Raw genomic sequence first — 10,961 nt, forward strand, 5'->3', positions numbered from 1 at the left:
CATGGCACCATTTTCTCCAACTCCAACTACTTCCTCTGTCTTCTTCTCTAATTATCATCTTCTTTTGCATTAGTTAATGACAAGGGCATCTTTTCCTCGCAACTCACCATGATGAAACATTGCTGAAGTCTTTGTCGTTGCCTCCCTGAAACCTCTCTCTGTGTTGATTTTTCTTTTCCATATTTCAATTGGTGCCATTGAACTACCATCTTTCTAATCATTCTAGTTCCGCGATCCGGTGCTGAGAGAAGATTTCTTGGAACCACTTTCCAATGGCATTGAGCAGCCAAAGGGCCTTCACTTCAGCTACTGCAATTTGTCCACGGAAATACGAAGTGTTTTTGAGTTTCAGGGGTGAAGACACTCGCAGGGGTTTTACAAACTATTTATACAAACAGTTGGACTGGCGAGGAATTATAACTTTCAGGGATGATCCAGATCTTCAAAGAGGGACAGATATCAATCCGGAACTTCTGACCGCGATTGAACAATCAAGGTTTGCAATCATAGTTCTTTCAACAAACTATGCTTCATCAAGTTGGTGTTTGCGTGAACTAACCCATATTGTTCAGTCCATAAAAGAGAAGGAGAGAATTTTCCCAATTTTTTATGATGTGGATCCCTCTGATGTACGACATCAACGGGGGAGTTTTGGGACTGCCCTCGTTAACCCTGAAAGGAATTGTGGTGAAGACAGAGAGGAGGTGCTTGAGTGGAGAAATGCTTTAAAAAAAGTTGCTAATCTCGCTGGGTGGAATTCAAAGGATTATAGGTAAGCATGAAGCAACAACTGACACATAGCTAATAAGACCAATTCTTGAATATTGCATTTCAGTTTTGCCATGCACTTTTATCTACGATATATTCATATAACCTCATCTGATGATTTTTTTTTCTTCTACTTCTAGGTATGATACAGAGCTTATCACAGAAATTGTTGATGCAGTGTGGGATAAAGTGCATCCCACATTTTCACGTTTAGATTCCGCAGACATATTAGTCGGACTTGATACTAAACTAAAGGAACTAGATCTGTATTTAGATACAAGCGCAAATGATGTGCGCTTTGTGGGGATATGGGGGATGGGCGGAATGGGTAAGACAACCCTTGCTAGATTAGTTTATGAGAGAATTTCTCATAGTTTTCAAGGTAGCAGCTTTCTTGCAAATGTCAGAGAGGTTTATGAAAAACATGGTCTAGTTCCTTTACAGAAACAGCTTCTTTCCAATATCTTGGGGAAAGAAAATATACAATTTTATGATGCTTATGATGGATTTACTATGATAAAGAGGTGTCTATGTAATAAAAAGGTTCTTCTCATTCTTGATGATGTAGATCAATCAGACCAACTGGAAATGTTGATCAGAGAAAAAAACTGCTTTGGTTTCGGGAAGTAGAATCATCATTACAACTAGAGATGAACGCTTGTTAGTCGAACATGGGATAGAGAAGGTATATGAGGTCATGCCATTAACCGAGGATGAAGCTCTTTATCTCTTTAGTAGGAAGGCCTTTAAAAAAGATAACCTTGAAGAAGATTATCTAGAACTGTCTAAAAATTTCATAAACTATGCAGGAGGTCTTCCATTAGCTCTTCAAACTTTGGGGTCTTTTTTGTACAAAAGAAGTCGAGATGAATGGAAGAGTGCACTAGATAAACTGAAGCAAGCTCCTGACAGAAAAGTTTTTGAAATTTTGAAAATAAGCTATGATGGACTAGAGGAAATGCAGAAGAAAATTTTTCTTGATGTTGCATGTTTCCATAAGTTTGGTGACAAGGAAGAAGTGATTGAAATACTAGACAGTTGTGGTTTTGTTGGCACTCGTATTGTGATACATGTTCTAATTGAGAAATCTCTCTTGTCTCTCTCATACAAGTGTGTGTATGTGCATGATTTGATACAAGAAATGGGAAGGGAGATTGTTCGTCAAGAGTCTTTTGACGAGCCAGGTGGTCGCAGTCGCTTGTGGCTTCACAGTGACATCCATCATGTACTCACAAACAATACGGTAAGAAGTTGCGCAAAAAAATAAAATACCAAAGCCTTGGATAACATACTATATATAACTCCATTAAACATGATAAGAGAGACTTGATTATGACATTAACTTTTCACTTTTATTCCTATTTACAAGGGAACGGAAGCCATTGAAGGCATAGTCCTACGCTTGCATGAATTTGAAGCGGCACACTGGAATCCTGAAGCATTCACTAAGATGTGTAAACTAAGGTTGCTCAAGATTAATAATTTGCGCCTTTCTTTGGGCCCAAAGTATCTTCCCAATTCTTTAAGGATTCTGGAGTGGAGTTGGTATCCCTCCAAATGTCTGCCACCAAGTTTTCAACCTGTTGATCTTGTTGAACTTCTTCTGCGGCATAGCAAAATTGATCACCTTTGGGATGGAATGAAGGTAGACCTTTTTTTTTAGAGCTATTTCTTTTCAATTTCAATAAATGGTAAGGTTCTTGGAAGTTAATTAATTTAATCCACCATTTTCATGTTTTGTACAGTACATGGTGAAGTTGAAATCTATTGATCTTAGTTACTCCGAGAACTTGACAAGGACTCCAGATTTCACAGGTACTCAGAATCTTGAGAGGCTGGTTTTTGAAGGTTGTACTAATATTGTTAAGATTCATCCATCCATTGCCTCTCTCAAAAGACTAAGAGTTTTGAATTTTAAGAACTGTAAAAGCATTAAGAGTCTCCCAAGTGAAGTAGAACTGGAATCTCTTGAAATATTTGATCTTTCTGGTTGCTCAAAATTGAAAAAGATTCCAGAATTTGTGGGAGAAATGAAGAATTTTTCGAAGCTTTCTTTAAGCTTCACTGCTGTTGAGCAAATGCCTTCATCAAATATACATTCCATGGCGAGTTTGAAGGAGCTTGATATGAGTGGAATTTCTATGAGAGATCCCCCATCTTCCCTGGTTCCAGTGAAAAATATCGAACTGCCTAGATCATGGCATTCTTTCTTCACTTTTGGCTTACTTCCAAGAAAGAATCCCCACCCTGTGAGTCTGGTGTTAGCTTCCTTAAAGGATTTATGCTTTTTGACGTGTCTAAATCTGAATGATTGCAATCTTTGTGAAGGAGCAATACCTGAAGATATTGGTTTATTGTCCTTTTTAGAAGAATTAAATCTTGGATGGAAACCATTTTATTAGCCTTCCTGCAAGCATCAGTGGGCTTTCTAAGCTTTGCGAGTTCAAATTGAAGAATTGCAAAAGGCTTCAAAAATTGCCAAGCCTTCCATCAAACGGACCACTAGATATTTACGGACCACTAGATAGTCTTGTAAACACTGATAATTGTACTTCCTTGAAAATATTCCCAGATCCAACACCGATGTGCAATGGTGTAAGTTTTATGTCGATTAGTTCTCTCAATTGCTTCAGTTTGATTGACCATCAAGGTTCCAGTTCCAATATTTTTAATGGTGAAGAAATTCCTTCAGGTACTTCTCCTTCTCCCTCCCTCCTCTTCCCTCTTTAGTTGTGTAGTACTATTTATATCCTTGCTTTGGTGCAGGAAATTCCTCGTTCTTTGTTCTCCTTCGATATTTTAATTCCTGGAAGTGAAATTCCTGATTGGTTCAATAATCAAAGTGTGGGAGACTCAGTAATTGAGACACTACCTTCGGATTCTAATAGCAAGTGGGTGGGGTTTGCTTTTTGTGCTCTATTTGTACCTGCTCAAGAAATTTCAGCTACTGCTACGAAACATAATTCAATTAGTTTTTTTGCCATTATGATGATTTAAACACCCTGCGGGCGCGGGTTATGGTATTCCCATAGACGATGTAGCGTCTGATCACCTTTGGTTGATCCTCCTGTCTAGGCAACATGACTATTGGGAACCAAGACAGAGTCCTGAGACCTATTGGAGGGAGAAATGCCATGATCATAAGATGAGGTTTCATTTAGATGCAAGATCTCATCAAGGAGAGAAGACGTGGCTGACGGTGAAGGTGAAGAAGTGTGGAGTCCGCGCACTATACGAACAAGATGCGGAAGAGCTCAACCAAACAATGAACAGTACTGTACTGAGACAGGACCAAGCGGTATTGGTACCCTTGGCAAAGAATCACTCTGCAAAAGAATGAAAGAAGACTAATCATATCCAAATTTGGTTGGGGGAGAGAGTTCAGTCATCCGAAAGCCTAACGGGTGCATTTTACCAACAAACCATTTAAGCATAAATAGACATCTATGGAGACATCTATTTATGCTTAAATGGTTTGTTGCTTAGGCTAAATTCCACATGTGCTGTATAAATTCAGTAGGCTAATTAGTGAAGCCCAATTTGAGAGATTGACACTAACTGGGGCGTGGACAACTCTGAGATAACATGTGCTGTAAGCCCAGGTTAGGCCCTCCACGACTGGGCTCTAGTTCGAAGTAGCTGACGTCACGCTGACATCAGCGAAGTGAAATCAGATTATTTATTTTTTTAAATTTTTACCGTTGGCACGTTAAATTTTTTTTATTTTTGTCGATGACATCAGGGTGACGTCATGCATGATGCCAGCCCTAACAGCTCCCAACAGGAAGACGCCACGTGGCGCTTCTCGGACACTCCTATCGGTTTTTGTCCAGAAACTGATGGTCTTGAGTTTTTTGGTTAAAAAATTGCAAAAAATTTTGAATTTTGTTTTTAAAATACCCAAAAATTCTGGATTTTTTCCTTATAAATACCCTAACATTTTATTCACTTTCCACACCAAATCTTCATACAACTCTTCTCCTTCCAATATTTTTTACTCTCCACTCATATTTTTCTAGTACTTTTCATTTGTATCAAAAAACTAATGGCCACTTCTGTTGAAGTTGGGGGCGCGTGGACAACTTAGGTAGATATTGTGTTGTGTGAGTGTTGGGTGAAAGTTAGTCATTGCCTAGTCGGGAGCAATGAGATGAATTTCTGTCATATGTGGAGAAAAATTCATGGAGAATTTGCTGAAAGATTAGGTCCGCCTCGGACAGAAATGACCTTGGCCAGTAAGTGGAAAATTTTAAATAAAGAGTTAGGGAAATGGAGATATTCATTGGCAAAAGCGAAGGATAACATTCGAAGCGGTCAAAATCTTGCCGATGAGGTAAAATATTTATAATTGCGGTTTTATTCAATTTAATGTTTTATTTTCTTGCATATTCAATTATTTTTTCTTGCATTTCCAATTTATTTATATTTTGTTGCATAATCTTTTTCTTTTTTCTTGCATTTCCAATTTGTTTATATTTTCTTCCATACTCATTTTTTTTTCTTGCATTTCCAATTATTAATTTTTAATAGATCCTACAGGCACAAATGTGGTTCGGTGCCATGGGGCAAGGCAAAAAAAGTTTCATGAATCACCAATGTGGGAAGTTGTGAAGAATTGTTCGAGATTCAAAATTATTTCTACTGGTCCACCGGTTGTGTTGAATGAGATGCCGCTCCACTATTCGTTGGCAACCGATTCGCCATTGGACTCCCAAATGGATCAAGACTCACCACTCCCACGTGTGCCAAGACCTATTGGGAGAAAGGCGGCAAATGGCAAGAGAGGGAGCACTTTGAACAATGAATGTGCACAATTTTTGGAGCAAATAGCTAAGAACAACGAAATGAGAATTGAGAGAGACTTGAAAATAGAAGAAGCGGACAAGGTAGGACATGAATCATTTGCAATTCAAAGGCAGTAGGCACACGAACAAGACATGGAGGACAGAGAGATGAAAATCATGGCCATGCATACGAGCGATATGTCTCCTTGAAACAAAGTCCTATTGGAAACTAAAACGAAGGGATGAGATTAGGAGAAAACTTTTCCATGACGACGAACCTAGCAATATGGATTGGTTAAATGATCAAAATCATTAGGTTGTATTGAAAGATTTGTCATATGTATTAATTTGTTGTATTGTTTCCCTTTTATTCAATAAAGAAAGCATTAAATAATATGACTATTTATTAAAAACATTTGCACATCAAAACAAAGTTTAATTAAAAACAAACCTTAATTTATTGCAAACAACACACAAAACAAAGCATAATTAAAAACAAAGCATAGTTCCAAACACACCACACACAAAATAAAGCATAATTCCAATGAGTGCTCGATCAAGTCAACTTGACGTCTCTCGTGAACATATGAAGATTGCATTTCCTACTAATGATCAATCATGGGGTTGTTGTATCGACCATCTTGAATTAACGGTTCATGCTCCATTGGTTGTCCATTTGGTCCAATCGGCCTTTCATAAATTCTTGTCAACGTCGTGTTCATGGGATTGGGTTCAAACACCTCTTGAGCATCATAATCATACTCATCCTCTACAATCATGTTATGGAGGATGATGCAAGTCATCATAATGCTCTGCAGCACCTCCTCATCAAGCATCCGAGTAGCACCCCTAATAATTGCCCAACAAGGTTGCAAGATACCGAAACACCTTTCCTCGTCTTTCATATAACTTTCTTGAAAGGTAGCAAAGCTTTTTTCCTTCTCGGATTGGGGATTCGGAATTGTTTCACGAATGTCGTCCACCTAGGATAAATTTCGTCAGTGAGGTAGTACGCACCCGAGTATACGGTATTGTTGATTCAATACGTGATCTGTGGGGAATGACCTCGCAATACATCGTTGAACACTGGGATTGACCAAGCACATTAAGGTCATTCTGAGATTCGGCAACTCCGAAGAAGACATGCCAAACCCAAGTGTCGAATGAAGCTACAGCCTCCAGAATTATACTTTTTTGACCCTTTCGATTCTCATAATCTCCTTGCCAAGCAGTTGGGAAATTCTTCCACTGCCAATGCATGCAATCGATGCTTCCAATCATTCCTAGGAAACCTCAAGCCTCAGCTTTTTGTACAAGCCTTCGGAGGTCCCTAGCCGTAGGTTTGCGGAGGTATTCCCTCTTGTACAGATTTTCTATTGCATCACAGAATCTCACCAAGCACTCTAGGATAGTTGATTTTCTCATCCGCGCAATCTAATCCACTTGCTCTGCAGATGCCCATAAGCAAGCATCCGCAAAGCAGCTGTAAGTTTTTGCTCCGGAAGAAGACCCAAAACCCCAACAACATCATACTTCTGATTCCACTACTTCATTTTTCCTTATGCTAAAAGCCTTTTCTTTTCTTTTTTTTCTTTTTTTCAGGCATCTGTTATAACCCTTCCAAATGACTCATCAAATGTACGTTCATCCAAATAGTGACTTAATGAAATTCAAAAATAGTTTCTCAAATTTAATTTTGCTTCCAAACTAATGGTGTCATGAATTTGAGCTTAATATCATCAACCGACCTTATTTGCACACATATTCAAAGAAATTATGTTTAAATTTTTATTTTTATTTTTTGATACAAGCATATGGAGAAAAGAAGAGTTGAACTTAGAACCTTGGATGTACGGATTAATGCTCTTAAATAAGACAAAAGGGTCAACAGGATCTAGCCCAGTTGAAAGGAAAGGGCTTTGACTTTGCTGACCAATGGTCTTAGTTTTGAACCCCATGACATATTGACAAAGTGTGTGTGAAAACCTCCACCCCAATATCGCTTGAATGGAAAAAAAGACAAAATTATAAAACGATACTCCTACGTATATATAATTTATATAGTGGTTTTAAATTGGCCAAAATTGAGGTCCTACTTAGTATATATTTGTACCCAAAAAATAAAAATCCACAAAGACTATCCCCTAAACCCTAAACCCTAAACCCCCAATTACTATCCCCTTACTAAAGCCACAAAGACCTTAACCCGTAGACGATCCCAATTGAAGGGCCCTCCTTTTTCTCTTCCATTATTTGTTTGAGTTATTTATTTATTTATTGGTCTTATTTTATTTTATTTTATTTTCATAACTCTTAAAAATTCTGGATCCGGTGTAGTTGTAGAAGTGTTTTCCTTTGAAACACACTAAAAAACTACCGTTCGATAAACCTTGTGCAGACACAACAAACGTCATCCTTCACCGTTGGATCCCACGAACAGAATTAGGATTTGTGTTTCTGAGGATTCGAATTAGGGTTTGACGGCGAATTGCAAATCGAATTTATCCGAAACCACGTTTGTTTCGATGCTGGTAAAAGGAAGAAAGGTTTCTGGGCGGGGCGAGGCCGTGGCGGCGAACTACGCGTTCGGGCCGCTCGAAGATGACGTAATCATCAAGCACAGACTTCTCACTCGAACCACAACCACAAGAGGCGAACCCCCATTGAAGAAGCTCCAGAAGAAGTTCACATCCCTGTTCGTTGAGCTCGACAAGAACGAGGACAACTATGGCGACTGCGACAAGCTGGCCAAAGCTTTCCTCCAAGAGCTCAGCACCTTCGAGATTCCGCTCCTCAAGAGCAAAGCGGTTGTGGATGCGAATCTCAGAGAGAAGCACAATTTTGACGAGTTGAGGGAGGAGATAAATCGGCAGATAGTGCAAGCGCAGACCGACATTGAATTGCTGAAGAAGCAGCTTGAGGAGAGTAAAATCGAAAGAAGGCATAAGGAGGAGTGTGAAGCGATCAGGAAAATGATCGCTACGCAACCGCCTCGGTCCGAAACGCTCAAAATCATATCCGATTTGGAGAAAGAGATTGCCGCTTTGGACGCTGAGAACACGGCAAGTTCGAGGATGCTGGAGCTCCGAAAGAAGCAGTTTGCTCTGCTCTTGCATGTGGTATGCAGCTCTGTTAAATTCCTATGTTGCCTGCATTAAGCAGTAGAACCCTTTTGAAATTAGGTTTAATTTTTATTTGATTTTTTTGCAGGTGGATGAGTTGCAGAACACCATAGAGGAAGAGCAGAAGAGTTTGATTGAGGAGAAAGAGCACAAACACGGAATGGAGGATGCAAGTGGGGGCTTGGAACCCATGCATGTTGATTAGAGTATACAATGCATCTCTTGGTTTTGCAGTTGTAAGGATTGTGTTTTTCATGAATGGGTTTCTATCTATGCATGATCTCTCTTGATTTACAGGAACAGGAATGCGAGAGCGGTGCTTTACAGATGCAATATGTCAGCGATATTTTGAATTTCTTAATTTTGTGCAACTTGTAGATTTTCTTGCATACTGCTTCACCAAGTTCACATGATGGGTAGAACTTTGCCAGAACTACTTTCTGGATCAATTTCAATGTAGTTAATTGTATAAGCCTAATGCTTGTGTACATTGCATTTGAGTGTAATATTACAGTTTGCATCCAGATAAATATTGAGAAGTCGGAAATGCATACTTCTTCTTTTTTGGGTAGTGTCAAATAAACTCTTGTGCTTTTCATTTTCCATGTACAATGGCTACTGTGGCTTTACTCAAGTGGAGAAAATGCTTTCGAAAGTACCTTAGGATGCAACATTGATGCATCGCAGTGTTTTGACTATTTGATGCTAGTTTTTGAACATAAAACAAATATATATTTGTTGTCACATATGCTATCAAAATGCTAGGGGTTTTTGTTTTTGTTTTTTCAATCACCCCAGTTGTATTTTTGTTTGCTTTATAAAGAGAAAGGTATAACTATTGATCACCGGAGAGGGTAGTGGGGAGACTACACGTTTGCTAAACAAGTCTTCCTCCATGGTAGATTTGGTTTCCCTGTTCCTCTACATTGAGAGAGTATGTATATGTTAAATATGTTTCTTTTAGATGAGATGACTACCTGCTACATTCATGTTTCAAGTGAGAGGTTTTTGGCTAGTTCCTGGGAAGCAAAGTGGCATAATTTGTCCTATAGCTTGGGACATCAGGAAGCAATGAAATGGGGATAGTTTGAGATTTGGTATTGAATTTGGTGTTTATGTTCTGGTACCTTTTTTATAGTTCTTTATGGTCTTAGATAGTGAATAATCCATTTTGCCTATGTACTGTGTATGTAGATGGATTTTCACTACGCCACATTAGATTTTATTTCCTTAGTATTTGTGATTGATCTTGATACTGGATGCATATGTGCCTCTCCTTAATCTTTTTATTTTTTATAACAAGTGATGCCAAAGCCCTATTCAATTGGGCATGGTTTTTCAGGGTTTAGTATTTGTGAGGTCAGAAGTACAAGAATAAGGTTGTAGGGTGTACTTTTAGAGGAGGTGAATGTGTTGGGACTTCCTCGTTATCTCCAAGCATACTTATACTTCTTTTAGCGGTAATTGGTCTTCGAAAAATGAACAAAAAGTATGGTGGATTTTTGTGAACTGTTTGATGAGGCCTTAATGGCTTATTGGAAGCAGATTTTTGATAACGTATTGGTAGTAGATTTTAACGTATCGGAAGTAGATTAGAACCATGTGCATGTTTCATAGAGTGTAGATGATGTTGTAAGGTGGTATGTGTGGAGAGAATGTATCAAGGTTCCTCTCCACATGCATTGTGAATCATGTTAAATCAGGACTGTGTACTGCCTTGACTGAAGTTTAGGTTAGGTACTCGAAAGGGTAATCAAAAAGTCAAAGATATAGACAAATGTACATTTATTGGACAGATGGTGAGGAAATGGTGATGATATTTTGTACAGTGGGTACAAAATGTTGGTTTGGGTCGAGTGAGTGATGGTTTTTTGCTTGTATGTTTGAGTTGGATGGCTCTCTCGTGTTCAGGTGGAGTGCTACATAGAAGAAAGAGGGTAGTCTTGGAGATAGAATTTGTATAAAGCTAAAGATGGTGTTTAGGAATTTTGCTGTCTGGGTCTTTCATTGTGTGTCTTTCTTTGTCATAAACTGAATGGGTAAGCCATGGATTACAGTTAGGAGAGACAAGTCTGTAAGGGTTTCGCAGGTTTATGGAGATGCAAGAGTGAAGAAATGGCACCTCTAGCTCTGATTGATCCTTCAATTGTGATATATATTGTAAGTATCAAGCTATGAGGAGATTATAACATGTTTTTATCTGTATCGTATCGTTTTTATTCTTCTTTTTATTTTTTGTTTATTAACATAAAGAATAGCCTGATTGCTGAAAAGAATTAGGAGATCA

The 10,961-nt window shown here is 38.6% G+C and overlaps 2 protein-coding genes across 2 annotated transcripts; both read left to right on the forward strand.

The window, feature by feature from the left end:
• Positions 1-4,460, forward strand: LOC103336332 (TMV resistance protein N-like). Its single transcript, XM_089055575.1, is given in 9 exon segments — positions 1-772; positions 909-1,389; positions 1,391-2,011; positions 2,138-2,413; positions 2,514-3,152; positions 3,154-3,428; positions 3,430-3,460; positions 3,535-3,758; positions 3,760-4,460. Coding segments are annotated over 9 exon segments (3,396 nt in total). The 5' UTR covers positions 1-272; the 3' UTR covers positions 4,109-4,460.
• Positions 4,461-7,865: 3,405 nt separating this feature from the next.
• LOC103336333 (THO complex subunit 7A-like) lies at positions 7,866-9,239 on the forward strand. Its single transcript, XM_008239377.3, has 2 exons — positions 7,866-8,671; positions 8,763-9,239. The coding sequence occupies exons 1-2, from the start codon at positions 8,078-8,080 to the stop codon at positions 8,877-8,879; spliced, it is 711 nt and encodes a 236-aa protein (XP_008237599.2). The 5' UTR covers positions 7,866-8,077; the 3' UTR covers positions 8,880-9,239.
• The last annotated feature ends 1,722 nt before the right edge of the window (positions 9,240-10,961 follow it).

This window comes from Prunus mume, linkage group LG6 (genome assembly GCF_029339155.1).
Source record: "Prunus mume cultivar Tortuosa linkage group LG6, ASM2933915v1, whole genome shotgun sequence".
In the NCBI taxonomy this organism is placed as follows: domain Eukaryota; kingdom Viridiplantae; phylum Streptophyta; class Magnoliopsida; order Rosales; family Rosaceae; genus Prunus; species Prunus mume.

Coding starts and splice junctions, on each gene's coding strand:
- LOC103336333 (XM_008239377.3), top strand. CDS start 8,078: ATGCTGGTAAAAGGAAGAAAGGTTTCTGGGCGGGGCGAGGCCGTGGCG. Junction 8,672..8,762: donor TTGCTCTGCTCTTGCATGTG/GTATGCAGCTCT, acceptor ATTTTTTTGCAG/GTGGATGAGTTGCAGAACAC.